The following is a 19,276-nucleotide window of genomic DNA, read 5'->3' as shown; positions in this document are numbered from 1 at the left end:
AGAAATTGTAAATATTAGAGTCATAGGAGAATTATTTACTAAGTTGCGGCCATGTTTACAGAGTGGGCTGGTCAAGTTTACAATTTTGCAAAGATCTTTGCAGTCTCAAGACTATAGATGACTTCATCTGTCAGAAACTCACCTTTTTGGGGTGGTTCCCGAATGAAACTGTCAAATTTCACATGTTATCTAAAAAAAAATATATAAGCATATGATCCACAAAATACACAACCAATATTATATGTATAAATGGTGTGAAAATTAAAGATGAATCAATTTTCCAAAATAAATAAACTTTCATTACAGGGCACCAAGCACAAGCAAAATATTCACTTGAAGGCAAGTAGAATAAGCTTTAAATCAGCCACTTATTTTTTGCTTACAGCTGCATGGAAACAGAATATTTAATTTAGAGAATATGGGTAATTTTTGTGTAGTGTATTTGGTGTTTTGCTCAGTCAGCAAAACTTTTGCATTGGTAACTTAGAAAATAAATATGATTGCATTCCACAATCCTGAATTGCATCAGCTTCGATAGTAAATCAGCAATATTCACCTCATTTTGTTGTCATGTACCAAATTCAGAGTGCACAATCATGCATTTATTAATATATCCATTGAATTGTATATTATTTGTGTAAGAAATTGTTCATTTTTGAGATTTAAAGCATTATGTTTTGTACTTTTCACATCTAAAGCAAATTCTGAGTTGTAACTCAGCGGAAAGGAATTTGAAATGAAAGTTCTTACACCGTAAGTAAATAAGTTTCCTTCCATATTTTCTAACACAATAGCATTTATACATTAAAGGATTTTTTTTTTAGGTGAATGATGACTATTGGAATATTTATGTAGATTTTCTAATCTGGGCCCAACTTTACAGGCGAATTTCAGGCAGATTAAACCACCTATGACCTTTGAAACTGCACAGTCCTGTTTTTCATAAAGTGGAAGAATAAATATTAGTTGAATATTTTAAATACTTTTCGAGGAGGGGATGTTAAAAATGTGAGAAAAAAACACTCAAGGCCTGTCACAATGTTTTTTTTTCTATTTTTGAGTGGTATCTGACACAAATCCCAAAAATACTGTCAAATGTGGCAGAGGCTTATACAAAAAGTATGTATCTGTCCCCACAAGCAAAACGATGAAGATACAGCACTTCTAAGTAGCTTTATCAAACCCCTAAACTTGCTCTGTAATGAGTGAAAATGTATGTTTCTACCACCCCTTCTGCAAAAATGACTATAGTTTGATAATGGTATCCCAATGGCTCTAAAATTTAGGATTTCTGAATCATACATGTGAGACTTTAGACAGGAGAATAAAAGATCAAACTAAAAATGTTGACGTGGCAGCCCTTGGTTGATCTGAAATAAAAGGTCCCAGGATGCAAGATTCAGAAATTGTTCTTATATAATGATGAAGATTTCCTTTTCACAAGCTGCTTTTTGATAGGACATCTTGAGTTTAATGTCAAATAGTTATTTTTCCAGAACATTGTCAACTTTCCCAGTATAATTGCCCTCTTTTGTCTTGCTCTTCCCTTTTGTTATTCTCTTCACGATATTTCACTGCGCAAACCATTTGACACCTCTAATGATACAAAAAAAACAACAAAGGGAAAATGTGGATTTCATGGATCAGTTGAGCTTATTCTGTCTCTCCATGACAAAAACACACACACACATACACACATGCTCGTACTCTCAGTCACAAAAACTTTCACATGCACAGATGCTCACACACAGTAGTTCAAATATAAGCCCTGTGAAACATGGCCTTGTCTGACCTCGTCATCCTTAACGCCCCGCGGTGTTTGATGAGAAAGGGAAGAAGCAAAGGGGGTGGGTGGATACGAGAGTGGCATCACTACTCAGTCACGCTACAGTTCCATAGACAAGACAGCCAGCTTGATTCACTCTTTTGGTCTAATGCAATAAACACGCAGCACTCCGTGGCTATGCCCCAAGCCTGCTGACAGATAGCGCATGAGCAGCTTTAACAAACACTCAGACAGACAGAAGGCTTGTCTCCAGGCTAGACAGACAGGGCCAGAGAAGAACCGACCAACGCAAGATAGACGGGGCTGGCAATCATGTAAACTATTGTACTCAACTGCCCCATATAGCGCCCAGTGGTGCAGGGGCAACCAGGTAGGATGTGCCCTACAGTTTAACTGTGTTTGTCATTAAGGCTGCTTGATACTGCTCATGACAGGACGCAATCATCGGAATAATCATAACTAGGTTGCTGTTTGGTGCCTCTGCTGCCCCTGGGATTAAACCAGTGGCACTGCTCCTGTCATATCTGCTTTGGAATATAACCCTCAGTGAGAAGAGCAGACAGGCAGACATGGTGGTAACTGTACGTCAACAACCCCAAGCCTCCAGGGGTGACATCTATCTAGATGAGGAGCGTTGTGGCAATCTGGCATGAGGGATCAGGGCAAAGGCAAGACAAGATTGTTTGGACAAATAGGCGTGGCACTGCATGGTGGATGTAAGTTGTTGCATTAGACGCTCACTCCTGCTCTGTCAGATCAGCAGAATGGACGCTCTTCTGTCCTGCAGCCTCTCTGCTGGCTTTGTCATGAAAGCCGATTCATGGCAGCATTTTCAATGTGCCAATGACTCTATTATCTCTTCGTTAGTAATATTAGTACAAAAGCATTTGCATTTTTTGTATTACTAACTGTCAGGAGGTTAATGGTGACTTAAACCACACTATTAAATGGAATCTACTGACAGACACAATTATTTGTGTTGCAATGATGATGAAACTTTCATAGTCATTTTTTTCATTTCACTCACTATGGATTAATGGCTGAATAAATCTGACTATATAACACATCAAACTGAACCCTGTTTATGTTTCTACCCTGCCACAGTGAGTTGTCAGTGGAGCCTATGATCTTAGCTTGATCACAGCAGCTCTGCTGACATCTGCTGGTGACCAGCCTGTAATCTGCCAAATGATCTTAAAGCTTTCAAGTTAGATCCCTATCACAGTCATCCAATCATGTTTCCCAGCTCTTTTCACTTCAATTTAACTAGCTCCATCTTTAATCTGCATTACCTTCTTCCTCTTACGCTGTTTCCATCTCCTTTTATCTCAAGTGCAAACAGACATGCACTAAGCAAATTCTCGCTGTTTTTCATACGTGCTTTAAACCTCCCTCTCTTTATATATCTCTCTCTTTTGCATATTTAACCAGAGGAGGTGCTGAAGTGTAGGAAACTTGAATTAAAGCTGGCTTGATTTTGTTTGATAGTCTAAATATGCTTCACTTCTGAAATATTACCTTTTTTCCCGGTTGAGAGCCTGAGCGCTGCAGCACTCAGCGGTGTCTCCTACCACCTTACAGCCACTAAAACCACTATCTGTCTCATCAGAAGTGGTGGCTGCTTGACAAGTGGAGCGATGAAAAGTATTAAGAGGTGCTAGTGAGGTGTGACTGAGGCAGGGAGTGGAGCTTTACAGGAAAAAAAAGTTGCTTTTTCCTGTGGTCCAGCAGATCTAGCAGCAGCAGCTTGGTGGTGTTCCTCCCCAGAGACTTTTCCTATCAGAGCAGAGTCATAGGTCAGGTTAAGGGTGGAGAGTGGAAAGATTGAGCTTGCCGTCACCTTCATTAGCACTCACAGAAGGGATGCCACAGAGTAGCAACAAACACTGGCACATGGGAGGGAAAGAGGCACAACAGAGATGAGCAGTCCAATACCGATTGCTTGACATTTGGGTTAAGGGTTACAACAGAAGAGCAACTATTCAATACTGAACTAAGGAAGTGAAACAAGGCACACAGGAAAAATGAAGTTTAGATTTTGTTATGAAGACATGATAGAGTGTGGTGATCAGAACAAGTATAGAACCAAAGGTAATGGCACTTAAATTCTACTAATTAAGATATATTAGCATTTTACCCAATGGGTGCATGAATTGTTTGTTTCCCGTCAGGGAAAAGCAGAAAGCAGAATTTCTCTGTTTTACCTCATTTGTAGAGAAGTGTCCAGTGAGCAGGATGAGGCATACTGGCAGGTAGACAGAGAGGGCAGTGGGTGGGGCGGGGGGTTGGCGTGGCTGGTGGTCTGTTGGGCTGGCTGACATCTCTGTCTCCTCCTCTCTCCCGGCAGTTCATGGCATCAAGTGGACTTGCAGCAATGGGAACAGCAGCTCTGGCTTCTCAGTGGAGCAGCTAGTGCAACAGATTCTGGACAGCCACCAAACTAAGCCACCTCCCCGGACTCACAACTGCCTCTGCACGGGCACCCTGGGTAAGGGTTAGTGTGTGGGGAGGAGGTGAACCAAAAAAAAAAAATTCAGTGAGAGAAGCAAAAAAGGCCATACAGATACTGTCTAGTGCATGGTAGATTAGGCAAGGTGGTTGGAGTCTTTTATTGGCAGGTGATTTATAATGAAATCAAGCGAAAGGGTTATTGACTTTTTGTTGTTGTTGTTGTCTTTTTTACTTATATCTCTGTCAGGGATATATCTGAAATAGCTCAGCTGTTTTCTCTTAATCGAACAGTAACAGCTGTGGTATTTCTCTAAGCTGTATCTCAGGAAACAATGTAGAAAGCAAAGGTTTACTAATACACAGAACAAATTACCGAAAAACCCCCAGCTGCATTTTTATTTTTTAACTTAACAAGCCATACAAAATTTCTTGTACACTTCACTAACTAAAAATTTATGGACAGTCTAGTTTTTCACTGTGAACAAAATGTTGCCTTTCACAAACTGATAATCCATTTTTACCTCTGCTCATTGAACAGTATTATTTCCCATTGTCTAAGCACATGGAAATCAAAAGAAAAAATACGTCTGTCCTTTCTTTTTGTTCCCTCACCAAACCAAATCTCCAACCTTTTTTGCTCTGCCCTCTTATAGGTGCAGGGAGCAGTGTACACCACAAATGCAACAGCGCCAAACACCGTATCATCTCCCCTAAGGTGGACCCCCGCTCAGGTGGCTACAGCAGTGCCCACTCTGAGGTCCAAAACAATGATGTGTCAGAAGGGAAGACCGAGCACAGTGCCCATGGTGGAGGGAAGACCTCTGGTGGAGGTGGTGGAGGGGGCAGCACCAGGGAGAAACGCAACGGCAAAGTCCACAAGCCTGTCCTGCTGCACCAGAACAGCACAGAGGTGTCATCCACCAACCAGGTCGAGGTTCCTGACACCACGCAGAACTCCCCCGTCTCCATCAGCAGCGGCCTCAACAGTGATCCAGATATGGCCGACAGCCCTGTGGTGACAGGAATGAGCCACGTGGCCTCTGTCATGTCTGGTCTGTCCCAGAGTGTCTTTATGTCTGAGGTCGCTGGAGACCCTGTCTATAGCATGTCTCCGACTGGGGGTCCCAATACTCACCTGATAGGTGCAGATGCCACTTCACAGGGCTTGGTGCTGTCTGTGACTTCTGATCGTCACAAATTTGCCTTCCCTAGTGGAGGGGTGGGGGAACCTGGGACTACCACGGCAGGAGACAGTCTGTCCATGTTGTCTACAGCTGGGGTGTCTGAGGAACTGGTGCTGTCCAGTAGTCTGGACTCTGGAACCATCAAGATCCCAGAGACCAATATGAACTTTGACCCTGACTGCTTCCTGAACAACCCGAAACAAGGTCAAACCTATGGAGGCAGTGCAATGAAGACAGAGGGCAACTCCTCAAACTCTTCTGCCTCTTGTGGCAACGGTAACACCAACGGAAGTCTGCAGCGCTCCCCTACCATGTCAGACAATGGATACACCTTCAGCTCAGCTCTCGTAAAGAACATCAAGACAGAAGACACGTCCTTCGAACAGCAGCTGGCCAAAGAGAGTGGCTACCAGGTGGGGCCAGTAGTAAACTGTGGCAGCGGGGTGTCTGTGTCATCGGGTGCTGGTTCGGGTCAGGGCAGCCTTACTCTGACTGCAGCAGGGTCCCTGCTCCCTTCTGGTGGGGGTCTGAGTCCCAGCACTACCTTGGAGCAGATGGATTTCAGTGCCATTGATGCCAAGCAAGACTACACTTCCAACGCTGCCACAGTGAGTTATGGTCAGGCCATGTCCAGTCCTCACATGCAACACCAGAATCGTTCGCCCAGCTTTTTCCTTCAGGATGGATCTCAGACCAACCAGACTCAGCAAGGGAGGCCCAGCATGGGTCCGAAAACACATATGATGGAGCACAACTCCCATGACTCTGGAGGGTATATGGGGCTACAGGTGGTGAAAACAGACTCTCCTGGCAGCAACGGCCACCTTCATCACCACCATCAGGCCCATCAGAACCAGCATAGGGCCAACTGTAATGGAGGTTCACCTGCTGAGGGCCCGGGCCAAGCTGGTTCTCTCCAACTGCTGCAGTACCAGGGGACCTTTCCTGGGCTAGGCGCTGAGCACGAGGAGGTGGTTGGTCTAGAGCAGCCCGGCAGTGTGAGTTCAGCTCAGGCTGGAGCCACGGAGAACGGAGCCGAGAATCTACTCAAGCCAGGAGATCACATTCAGGCTTGTGGGGCAGGAAATGGAGAGGGAGGGGGAGCAGAACACTACCTGCAGCAGGCGTCGGATGGTGGTGGAGCAGGGACAGGGGGTGCAGGTGACGGGGTAGCAATTCATAATGGAAACAACAACAGTGATGGAAGCAACCGCAGCCAGCAGCAACAGCAGCTGCAGCCTCTCCTGCAAGGCACAAGCATGGTCCAGGGACTCTACAACGCTGTCGGAACCCACCAAGGTCTGGGTGGTGCGGCCAGTAATGGAGGAGCAGGAGGGACAGGCATGGAGATCAGTCTGGACCACTTTGACATCTCTTTTGGAAACCAGTTCTCTGACCTCATTAATGACTTCATCTCGGTGGATGGCAGTGGAACCGCCATGTCAGCTGGAGGGGCCCTGTATGCTCACCAGCTCGTCACATCTCACAGCTCTGATAATCAGAACACAGCTGGTGGGCCCCCACAGCAGGGCCAGGAGGATGGAGGGGCCAGGGGCTCTGGCTACAGCCCATCAGAGCTCTGCCTTCAACCCTGCTGCAGCCCCCAGTCTCTAAGTGGAGGCACCGGAGCTGGAGGGAACACAGGAGAGGCCGGCTCATTGTCATACATGAATGTAGCAGAGGTGGTTTCTGCAGCTGTAGCCCAAGGAGCTCTGGGGATGCTTCAGGCAACAGGTCGGCTCTTCATGGTCACCGACTACTCCCCAGAGTGGTCCTATCCTGAGGTGAGTGACAAGCCTTCTTGTATTTTTCACAAACAGTATTTTTGTGTTTTGTTTGTTGTTCATTCACCAGTCTAATTGCTCAGAAGCTGGTCTCAAGGACTCCACTCAAAAGATTTGTAAGACTTCAGTTCTGCATTCTGAATAAGATCAGTCCAGCGTGATTTAAATAGCCTACTTATGTAAAGTGCTATTTATTTTAATCAAAACAAATGTGAATAAATGAATATAGAAAAGAAATTCAAACAAAGGTAAATTAATAACCAGACTATCCTTGTAAGTATCAATTAGATTCTCATTGTTTTCTCATTATATATTGTTCACAATCTTTTCTTCCAACAAAGTTGTTTGTGCAGCTAGATCTGGGACAGCCAGTCATACTTTTGTTTGAGGCACTCTTTAGGCTGAATGAGGACATTAAGCATCAATGAAAATCATTGTAAGTCAATCTGCATGCTCTATAAATTCTCCATCAAAATAGAGAACAAACTGAGAAGAATGAGACTGATGAGATGCTCCATGTATAAACTGTTCATTTTCAATATTAAAAATAATGTTTATTTTAGTTTTAGTGAACTTCTAACACAGCAAAAAAGCTAATTTTTGTAGTACATTAGACCATAATCTTTGGACTGTTTTTAATTATGAATTTTTCAACACTGTAGACTTTGCTTGCGAACTCCAGCTGTTGTCAGCTTGAATTCATGTTATTCATGTCAGGTCTTGTTTTCCAGAGGTGAAAAGAGGACATGCCCCCCTCCCCCCATTTCTGTCCCATTCACATAACAGTTTCTGTTTGATTTATTAACAGAATCTTCACAGCAGTTATACCACTGTTCAGCAACTGTTAAGCTCTGACTCAAGAAAAATGTTGATAAACTCATCCAGGTCACTAACAGTTATTACTGTGCGCTGACAGAAATTAGTTTTACAAGCGACTCCAAGGTCTTTGCTGACATTTGGCTTCACCTGTCAGTCTACATACAGATGAACCTATCCTGTGACTAGTAGAACTAGTAGAACTAGTAGAAGCTGAAGACACTGGCTGGCGCTGAAACGTATGTTGTGATCTCTTCTGTGGAAAAACCTGTACATTTTTCAGTAAAGACAGAAATTGAACATTGTTTTTAAGTAGAAAATCTCTCGGTCAGTGAAAAGTGTTATTTAGTGTAATATAACTTTAAAAGTGTAGGCACTGGCTTCCTTATAATACCTCTGACTTTTCTATATCCCTCCATTTCTAGAGCCATAATTTCCCTTGTATTTGTCAGGATTTCACACAGGCAAAAAAGGTTGTTGAAAAATAAATATTTATAAAATGTAAGACATTTACCAGATGAGTGCTAGCAGAGGAAAATAACTGCACTATGCTTGTTGACCATCCTGATTATGTGATCCACGGTGTTGTCAGTACTACAGTTGTGCTGTAAGCAGTAGTTCCCTCCTTCAGCCTCTGGAGGGCAGCAGAATATTTAAAGTCACTGTTTTCAAAAAATGAGTGTAGTTAAATAATGTTGGTTATCCACATGGTGGCAGCAGAGATCGATTTAAGGAAGCGTTTTTTCTTTACCTTGGTGCCATTCTTATGTTCTGACTCTAGATGGCAGAGTAACAACACATTTTGTAATCAGGAATGCTTTAATACATGGTGGATGTGTTGTGAGTTTATTTTGTCATGCTTCTCAGGGTGGCGTTAAGGTGCTGATAACTGGACCCTGGCAAGAGGCCAGCTCCAACTACAGCTGCCTGTTTGACCAGATATCAGTCCCAGCTTCTCTTATCCAACCAGGGGTGCTGCGTTGCTACTGTCCAGGTAAGACTGGAGGACGCTTATATGCATTAAAACAAGAGAAGAGACATTAATGGGAAAACTTCACCATCATGCAATTCATGAACCAGTATCTAGTCAATTTTTACAGTTTTTTTCTAGCATAGTAATCTCAGTTTTTGTTCCAGTTTATTAGTAAACTATCAGCAGAGGTACTTGATTTAGTTTCTAGGTAGTGGTGGGAGCTGTGGTGCTGGATTTATTTTTATTAATAAATGCATACTCTTGTTTTAGTAATATTTTTAAAGGGAATCTAAGGAAACTTTGGATGTGAAAAATTTCTCTTTATACAATTTGTAAGGTCTTTACCATTTGAAACGCGTTGAGATGAAATGTGGTGAATTGACACTATATAACTGAACTGAATTAAACTGAATTCACATTCCAGTCATTCATTTGATGTAATAGTCTGTAAGCTGACAATATGCAGACAATCTGGTCAGGAGGATTAATTTTGTGTATTCATTATTCATTGGATTTTTACATAGAGAAACAATCGTATTTTCAAATTAATTTAACATTTAAATGTTAAAGTACTGAAAATCCAAATCAGTTTTGTAACGAGTGCAAAAAAACCCCAATGTATATATGTGCTGTTTGCTGGTTTCATTTCAGTATTTGTGATAACATTTATATGACTGTAATCATATAATGTAAGTAAAACCATGAATCTGTTTTGTTTACACTGCAGAATGAAATGCATGTCTGCAAGCAAACTTGACCGTATCTGTATACAGTATGCCCTGAATTCTCATTATCTTCTCCCTCTCCAGCTCATGATACAGGCCTGGTGACGCTACAGGTGGCTGTCAGTAACCAGATCATCTCCAATTCGGTGGTGTTTGAGTACAAGGCCCGCGCTCTTCCTTCACTGCCATCATCTCAGCACGACTGGCTCTCTCTGGATGGTACGTCTCCTCTTGGTTTTGTATTTTCTCCCATTGTCTTGCAATAACTTTTTTCTTTCGGCATCTTTCATGTTCTCTTCCCTGTTTTCTTTCCTCGTTCACTTCTGCATGTACTCTTTGCTATATGCTCCCTTTCCAGGGCTAATTCTTCTATCTGGCTCTTTTCATCCATGATTTTCTGCATCATCAAGCAGCACCGTCTCTTGCTTTGTTTAAAAGTTGTAATAACAAGCTTTTTGACATACATATGATATTATTACTGCCATGACTGTCTGCTATGTAAAGATATGGTGGTGTATGGCCTCCTTAGCAGAGCCTGAGGTCACACTCCCTTTATGTGTGTCGTGATCTAACGTTCTCTGTTCTGTGCTTCCATAGTCATTCAAGCCATACATGGATGTTAATGCATGTGAGCCCCTCACTTTGAAACTGTCCTCCCAACCTGCATTTATAAGGAGACTGAGAGTTGTTGTAAATATGATGCAATCCAAAACATTCAGCTAATGCCCCCTAAAATTTCCCAAATCATTAAAAAGTATTTTATTTATTTTAAATAGAGTATCTAATTTATTTGCACTTGTTTCATTTTAGCTTGGTGTGTGAGTTTCTGTTGCTGTTCTGGTGATCTCCTGTGTCTAGAACATTTGAAGAGCTGCATATTATGTGTGAATAATGCATTTTAAAAAATAGTGATACACAATGATAGTTAAATGCATAGGAAGCTGTTAGAAGAGAAGTTGTGATTTTACACAGCAGGTAAGGTTAACAGGTAACCACATACGTACAGTTGTATACCTTCTTTAACAATGAAAGGGCAGTTTAACTTGTGTTTTTGACTATTCTGTCTTTGACATTTTGTTGCTAAATGTTATGGATGGATAAATATTCACCTTGGATTGAAATCTGGCTCAGTTCAGTTCTGTTACAGCTTGAGTTTCAGAATGACATGCTGGTTCTTAGATCCTTGAAGGCAAATGTCACAGAAAAAATCTTCTAGTTAGCTACTTTTATAAAGTATCTGTGGGCGATGTATAAGCGAGAACTTTCATCCTCATTATCACTGATTTTGTCCCTTTTGTTGTCAGTAGAGCTTTACAATAATTTAATGTTTTCATGTGTCAACTTTTGCTATTGTGCATAATTTTGTTGTTTTCAAACTATTGATCCCATCTAGTTAACTGAAGCAACTGCATTTAGTAAAATGAACAAATTTGCTTGAATTGAAATATTCTAGGATAACTTTTGTGACTTTGATTATTATTTTATATTCTTATTAGTATTAGAAAAAAAGTCTTATTAATACAGACCAGGCCTACTGGGTATTACCCAGGAGGAACTGATTTAAGTGTTAACTCCATTGTGTTGAATGTGACATTTCCACTTTGACATTGCAGTCTGTTTTCTGAGATATAAATTAAACACCCAAGCACATTTGCACATGTCATGGTTTAGGTTTTATTTTCAGGTCAGTTTAGTGAGAACATGTCTCATTGCCTAGTCTTGCCTGCAATAAATCTGGCCACTAAGCAGGCTATTTGTGTATACAGCAGTACAGATTTAATGATCGAGTTGTACACACAGGACTACAAATTGGGATTGTTATGTGTAAGCATGTTACTGTAAAAAGTTTTTTGTAGAGCAGCACTGTGGAGGCTTTCTACATGCAACAATAGCTGCTGCAGGTTTGGCAAATTTCCATTCTGTTTAAAGTCAAGATAATTCTGTGAGTCAGGAAACCTACTGTAAGCACCTTCACCAGAGTGTAATGACGATGTAAGTCATTCTGTGTGTGTGTGTGTGTGTGTGTGTGTGTGTGTGTGTGTGTGTGTGTGTGTGTGTGTGTGTGTGTGTGTGTGTGTGTGTGTGTGTGTGTGTGTGTGTGTGTGTGTGTGTGTGTGTGTGCGTGTCTGCTACTGGGAGAAGTACTGCTGCAGTGTTTGAGCATTGACAGGATAAAGTAGGGCACAGTGAAGCACAGGCTCACAGGACAGCTGCATTGCAGACGGCCCTTGAGGGAGTGGGAGTGAGTAATCGAGAGCTGGCAGCTCCCATACATGGCAGTACCAGTGGATCCTTCCGCCATTCATACCCTACTGCCTCACTGGCCCATTCACAGAACCAGTTAAGGAGGAGCTCAGTGTCTCAGGGAAAACACAGCCCACCCTATTACCTTACTTATATTAACCCCTTGCCTGCTGTCTCTTACAGTTTGTTTTATTGTAGGCTGTGGTCTCGATTTGTTGGTTATCAACAAAAATCATCAGTGCTTTGGAGTTTTGCTTGTATTATCAGTCTGGATTTCCTCTTACTTTATCACTGATGCATCCAGCTATACAGCAACTGAAAATGTATTTGTTCTTGAAATTAGTAGGAAAAGATAGTTTGTGCAGAAAAAATGCATTTGCATCATTGTCCAAATAGCTCAAAATAAACTAAGCATTACTTAACCGTGATCTTGTGTGATTGTGTGACACTTTGGCATCATGCAACATGTACAGTACATGTTAGTGTGCTTTGTTGCATAAGCAAAACTCTGTCAAACTGATGTGGCACTAGATGAGTTTGTGTGTGTGTGAGGCACTAAAGGAATTGTTTCTGCTGAGATACTAAGTTGGGTCAGTCACACACATGATGAGGAAATGAATGTATCTACAGGATCCAGGTGAAAGCATGTGTGACCAAGAGCTTCAGAACCACCGCGCTGGACAGCGACTCTGGCACTGAGCGCACAGATCCATGAGGGTTAACACGAGGACGGTTTAAGCTGCGAAACGTGCGGATCTGTGTGACTGTGTTGGTAATCACAGAGAGAAATGATTTCCATCACTGTGGTAGCCTGAACGTGTAACTTATTTCAGAAGTAGGGCACGATGCATTTATAGTCATCACATCGATAATGTCCACAGTCTGGAAGCACAACAGCAATGATGAGGACAACGAGCCGCTTACTGTCTTAAAAAAGACGAATCTGACCAGATTCCTGTTGGCGTGTCAAGCCTGCGGTCGCCTGATTAACCACAATAGGTGCTGCCTGTACGTGCCATACGTGCAATCTATTTGTCTGAGTCCGCAGCGCTGTGCTGTGTAGCTTTGTGAGTTTGTTCTCTCATGGAAGACTAACTGTGCTATGATGTGCTAATGGCACAGCTGCCTGCCTGCCTTGATTTGTCATAATGCAGAGTGGGGGAAGGGGCGCTTTTCTCTGCAGCACTGCAGGTACGGAGCCATGGGCAGGACAGAAAAGCTGTCGGAGCTGCAGAGCGCTCGTCGTCGCCCCACTAAGTCCCTGAGCTCGGATCCCACGACCCGAGCCGGGAGAGGTTCGCTGGGAACTGCCAAATTACAGCCCCGCATAGCGGCATACAGCCTGTTAGTGTGCAGGAGAGCGTATGAGGCTACTGACTCTGAGCCAAACTACACCGGCATGACAAACGGCAGAGCGTGTACACACAATGCAGGAGCGGAGGAGTGGGCGTGTTTGGGTAAACATGGTAAACCACCGCAAACAGAACAAGATTTAGTTTCTGGCGGCAGTTAAGCGGGGAGAGGACGTGTTTTGAACGCTTGTGCCGACTTTCTCCAGTGTTGGAGAGACTCCGTGAGGGCGCACGGAGAACCGGATCCACAGCTACCGCACGTCGAGAAGAGTAGATCTGCTATTTGTGATTACTGACAAAGATTTTGAAAAATAAGGACCGTAGTGATAGAAAAACAAAAATACCACGAGGAGCTTTTAGGAGCTTGTGAAGGAGGCGACACACGGGAATTAGGGCGTCTGTTTACCGGCGACACGTGCGTAAAACGCTTCCAATCCGCGGTATTTGTCATTTTACTGCAGGCTGGGATCGCTCCTATAAACACTGGAAAAGTGTGCATGTGTGTGTGAGGTGAAACAAGTGAAGAGGAGGAGGGGGCTGTTAGAGGAAGAAGAGTAGTGAGCGGTCTTCCTCTCTCTCCCCCCTCTCCCTCTCTCTCCCTCCTCACGTCGCTCTCTTCCCTCACTTTGTTCTATTGTTGACGAGTGCTCTGTTGAGATTGAGATTCAGTCTACAGCAAGGATTTATATTTTTTAAATTTTTTCTCGCCTCCGTGTAACACCATGCAGTAGTCTGGCCGTCAGACTGTGAGGGACAAAACTGCAATTTGTGTGAAAATGCAGCTTTGGTTGGACTTCTTTGGGTCAGGATGCCAGTGAATGACACCTGCATTTCCTAAAAGACAAAGGGGCTGTATTTTTTTGGGCTTTGAGCTGGACTCACTACCAATGGAAAATAAAATAGAAGGTTAGAGCTCAACCTATGGCTGTAGTGATGTGTTGTGGCTGTGTTTGTGTTTGTGTTTTTGGCTGCTTTTATATATATATATATATATAAAAATATGTTTTCTGTGCGTTTCTCGTGTGTGCCACAAGAAGTTCCACGTTTCTTTTGAGCAACCCCGCATGCTGAGTTGTCGTGCGTCCTTGTAGCCTTAATCCAGCGGTGTCTGTGCTGTATCGGAGTTTGAGAGAAATTGTCTGTTTTGGCCACATGCTTTCCAAGTGTTTCATGTGACTCTGCCTCATTGCAGAGCGCTGGAGAGTTGACGTTGATAGTAGCCAACTCCTGACTCACGACTTGTGCTTGGACAGGTTAGATCTACTCAAGACTTCCTCAGAGAGAGCAAAAAAAAAAAAAAAAAAAAAAAAAAGCTTTACTGTTACTTTTTTTTTTTTAGAAAGCAACTTGTAGTACTGAACTTGAACTGCGTCCTTGGTACTTAACGCACAAGCGGGCTTTCAGTTTCCAGTCTTACCTGACAGTTTTGGTCTAAACTATGGGGTCACTATGTCCCAGGCTGGTGCAACTACAGTTACACATACAGTCTAGTCTAGCGCATTACAGGGCTTGTCGCATCCCTGAGTGCTGCTGAGGTTATCGGGGCCAATATGTTGCCGGTGAAAGCTACTAATGCTTTTGTTCCACAGTTCAGATTTCATCCAGGGCTGACCTTATCAACGGCGTGGGCACACTGTGAAAAAACTATACATTTTTCCACAGTGGTCGATCATTTCAGCACCACAGATGTGTGAACAGCGACTTCATTTAAACTCCATTTACTCTTGAAACTTTGCTGTGGTTCAGAGCTCCCCCATACTATTTAAAGTGGGAGAATTCCAGATATACATTTGTCTACCTGTTGCTCCCTTGTGAAATTCTCCTATATTCCATGCATATATGCATTCTCCCAACTTGGAGTGATTTAAAGAAAGATCAAAGTTGCAAAGTCTCCGGATGACTCACCACAGTGCTTTTTCATGTTTTACCCAGGCCTCATGCATATGCATATAGTGGTAATCTTAACTAATGGCCACTTTAATGCAAAGTGGTTTCGAGTTGACAGCGGTAGGAGCAATCTGTATACCTGAACAAAACCATTTATTAGGTAGCAGTTGTGAGTTGTGGCAGCAGTAGTGATATTAATATTGATATTATTACTTTGGAAGGAATTTTGTATCAGAAATCTGTCAGATAAACAGTTGGGATGTTGTTAGTATCATGAACAGTTTTAGTATGATAGCAGATGTCTAATATCACCATTTCAATAGCAGTATTATTAGTTCATGCCATATTAGAGGGATTACTGGAGTACTTGTAGTTCTACCAACACAGTTTTAATAAGGGAGCAATAGCAGTAGTAGTTCTAGTAACAGCAGCAGTGACGTGGGAATGCTTACACCTGGAGGTGATAGATCAGCCCAGGCAAGAGGTTTTAGACACGCAGGAACATTTAAAGAAAAACAGGGTGAGAACGTAATTTGTTACTGTTTATGTGCCAAGTTTGCCAGATAATTAAAAATACCTTCACTAAAGACAGTCTGACTGTTACTGACACTTACTGACTTCTCTTATAATAATTCTATTGCTTTTTTCCTCCATGGGTGGAACTGTTATTTATTTAACCTTAAAGACAGTCCATTCGAGACATAGTGGGAAGATGTGATAACAGTAACACCTGTACTGTCTGATGCAACTCAGTATAATAGTTATGCAATGAATTCTGCCTTTGCAAAGCTTGTGGTGTGTCGTTTGTAATGGTCCTGTCACAGCGGTAACATTAATGGTGAGTTATGAAGCTGTAGTTTGTGTTTCATTATGTTATGCATGACTCAGAATATGTCAGTGCTCCTTTGAAATATGAATTATGTATCATTTCCACTTCTGTGGTGAGAGAATCCCATCTGTTCTTTTTAGTTTTCTTAAAGTTGTGTTTTTCGATTCTAAGTGTTGATTTTCTGTTTTTTTGGTGTCAGCCTGCTTGTGTACTTATCAAAGTCAGGTTGAATCCATGTTCGTGTTGTGCAGGTGTATGCCTCTGAGTTGTCAAACAATCATATTATTAAAAAGGAGGTAATATATAATATATAGTCACAAAACAAGGATTTATTATCAATCGTTCAGAATCATACCACTTTAAGTGCCAGGTCTCAATCTCTGCTCACTCTGGTGTCTGTCATCAATTGTTGCTACAGTATAAAAAGCCCTAGTTTGTGACAAAAGAGTGAACTATGATTTTAAGTGCAAAGTTAAAATAGATTAGGAGAAAAGGCAGAACAGGCTGAGAATCCCTGAGTGTAGTTAGCCTATCTATATTGTCTTACTATTAATGGAAAGCTTCGGACAAGTCCTGTCTCTTGGGCCGTGGTGTTTTATATCGGATTGATTTATCTTTGAAATGATTTCTCCAATCATCTCTCGCTTGCTCTCCTGCCTGCAGCTGATGTGCCAAGCAGTATGTAGTTGTTTATGCAAAGTAGAAGGCTTATGAAATGTACTTGTTACTGTATCAAGTGAGTACCCATAAAATCCAATTCCCTTACTTTCCAAGAGATAACGCCAATACAGTATCACTCTGTTAGTGTGATAGCCAGTGACAGTAAATCCCCACGGTGTGCACTCTTGGCATTTTACCTTCAATGTGACACAGTGTATCTATTCTGCGCTCAGACTGTACTCTTTTTGACCTGCAGCATACAACTGGACAAATGCCAGTAGGTTAAGAGCTGTGTTGAAGCACTGTGACCTTTGCTTGCAGTTATTAAATTGGGTGAAAGTAAATTATTTATGTGTGTAAATAGTCCAGAGACAGAGCTATCAAGACATACAATTCCAATTTCTGTACATCGCTTTATCCTTGATAGGGTCGCAGGGGCCCTGGAGTCTATCCCAGCTGACTTACAGTGAATGCAGTGTACACCCTGGACAGGTCACTAGCCCATCCCAGGGCCACACAGAAAGACAGACAACCAGGCACACTCACATTCACACTTACAGACAATTTAGAATTATCAATTAACCTCAGCATGTCTTTGGACTGTGGGAGGAAGCCGGGGACCCCTGTAAATATCCATGCAGGGAGAACATCTCCACACAGATAGCCCCAAGGACAAGATCCTAACCCAGGACCTTCTAGCTGTGAGGCAACAGTGCTATCATGCTACGCTAGACATATAAATAATTCTTAATATTACTTTTTTTTCTTCCAAATTACTCTTATAATTGTTTATGTACTGAAAGTCAGGATTATCAGAAAGACATTAATATGGCTACCTAAACCTTTGTTTTTATTCTTGAAATTAAAATGTTGACATCAGAGCTTCTTTGCCTTGTCTGAGAGGGATTTCTACTATTTCATGCATGTTGCAGATTGATGTGAGCAAAACCAGTAAAGCTATGGCAACATTCGTCTGCTGACAGAATGATTTGGATTGAGAGAGAGGCCATATTTGCTTGGCAGCTTTGTAACAAAAGAAATCAAAGCTACATCTGTATGAATCTGGTTGTTTATCTTCTGTGTGGAGATTTGACTGTACTGCTTGTCTGAGAGGTTTCCTCCAGGGGATGCAGCTTCTTATAGCAGTCGAGGCTTACAGGTTAAGCGAATTGGAAACTCTGAATTACCCATAAGAGTGAGTGTGAATGCATTTATCTGTTTGTGTGTGTCAGCCTTGTGATGGATTGATGACCAGTCCAGGGTGTACCCAGCCTCTCGCCCTTCCCTGTGACCCTGAACCAGATAAACAGCACAGCAGATGGATGGATAGATTGCATCCTCCACAAATTTGATGCCATAATAACACATTCTACAAAAAGACGGATGTCTGTGCTACATGCAGTGTTCTTCTTTGAACAGTAAAAAATCTCTGTTATCACTCCTCTAACGATAATTAAAAGCAGGGAAGAGTAATGGGCTGAACAAAACTACAACCGGTCATTACACCGTGTGACAGTACATGCTGTCTTTGATCAACACATAGCCATGTGTTCCAGCTGTGAGGGCCGCTGCCAGACAGCCTGGCCCCTTCCTCTGCATGGTTACAAATACCAGCCCCTGTCAATCAGCTCCCACAGAGACCCAGAGGGAGGCTGGCCTCTGGTCTTTCCGCTGAGTTACATGTTAAAATTTGACTGGCTGTGGAAAGATAATGAAGTCCAGCACTGAACTTGATTGGCATAAGCAGAACCAGAGGTTGAGAAGTGAGGATTAAAGATGTCTTCCTCTGGCTATCAGAAGTTCACTGTATGAATGACTGTGTAAGTCCTTTTAGGATAAAAGATGAGTGGGCCCTTTTAATAACAAATGGTGTGTGACAATTAAGAACATGATTAAGGAAGAATTCTTAATTTAAAACAAGAAAACAAACAGACCCTTAGTGGTTCTAACATACTATGACTTCCAGTGTACATTGTTTGTCCAAGAAACTGCCTTCTGCTGTGTTTTGATATAATGCTCAACAGGCTTCTTGTACTTGGACTCAAAATCTTAATGGTCCAGGGGTGAAATAAAAGGTGTCCAAGTGTGTGCACAAGCATTGAGATGTTTTCAAGACACTCAGACTCTAGTAATTGTTCTGTTGCCCTCATCCTTGACATTTCTGAGTGGCGACAGACAAGCTGCCCTTCGTTTCCTCTAACTTGACCCAACAACTACATTCTTCAGCCTGTCTCATTGACAGCCCCTGTCTTGATTTGTCCTCTAACTCCTGCCCTCCCCCCATCTCTCTTCTTTTTCTTACCCCTCTTCATCACCCTCTTCCTGTCCTCTCATCTCACATCACCCTTGTCCTGTCCTTACTATTATCTCTCCCGCTGTCTTCTTCTTCCCTCCAGCCTGTTCTCACTCCCACTGTGCTCCACTGTGTCTCAATAAGCAGCCCTGTCCTTCCTTTTCTTATCTCTGTGTATATCAACCTGTCTCATGAGGAGCTGCTGCCATGTGCCAGACATGAGATAGATCACACAGGGCAGGCCTTTGACTTTGTGTAGATTGAAACCAAGTGCTCATTTATTTTATAGGTC

At 42.4% G+C, this 19,276-nt stretch overlaps 1 protein-coding gene across 8 annotated transcripts in view; it reads left to right on the top strand.

Moving 5' to 3' along the window:
• camta1a (calmodulin binding transcription activator 1a) overlaps positions 1-19,276 on the top strand; it is a 283,696-nt gene that overhangs the window by 247,837 nt on the left and 16,583 nt on the right. For 5 of the 8 annotated variants that reach the window (XM_035954376.2, XM_035954373.2, XM_023283635.3 and 2 more), the window contains 4 exons: positions 4,134-4,274; positions 4,891-7,205; positions 8,889-9,015; positions 9,804-9,938. In XM_035954376.2, the coding sequence (XP_035810269.1) occupies positions 4,134-4,274; positions 4,891-7,205; positions 8,889-9,015; positions 9,804-9,938 (2,718 nt within the window). Of the gene's footprint in view, positions 1-4,133; positions 4,275-4,890; positions 7,206-8,888; positions 9,016-9,803; positions 9,939-13,149; positions 13,430-13,610; positions 14,222-19,276 lie in introns of those variants that run through there. The other 3 variants (XM_035954375.2, XM_035954378.2, XM_035954377.2) reach the window with 3 other exon arrangements.

The sequence above is a fragment of the Amphiprion ocellaris genome, chromosome 8 (assembly GCF_022539595.1).
Source record: "Amphiprion ocellaris isolate individual 3 ecotype Okinawa chromosome 8, ASM2253959v1, whole genome shotgun sequence".
Taxonomy (NCBI): domain Eukaryota; kingdom Metazoa; phylum Chordata; class Actinopteri; family Pomacentridae; genus Amphiprion; species Amphiprion ocellaris.
This window is presented reverse-complemented; position numbering and strand designations above follow the sequence as displayed.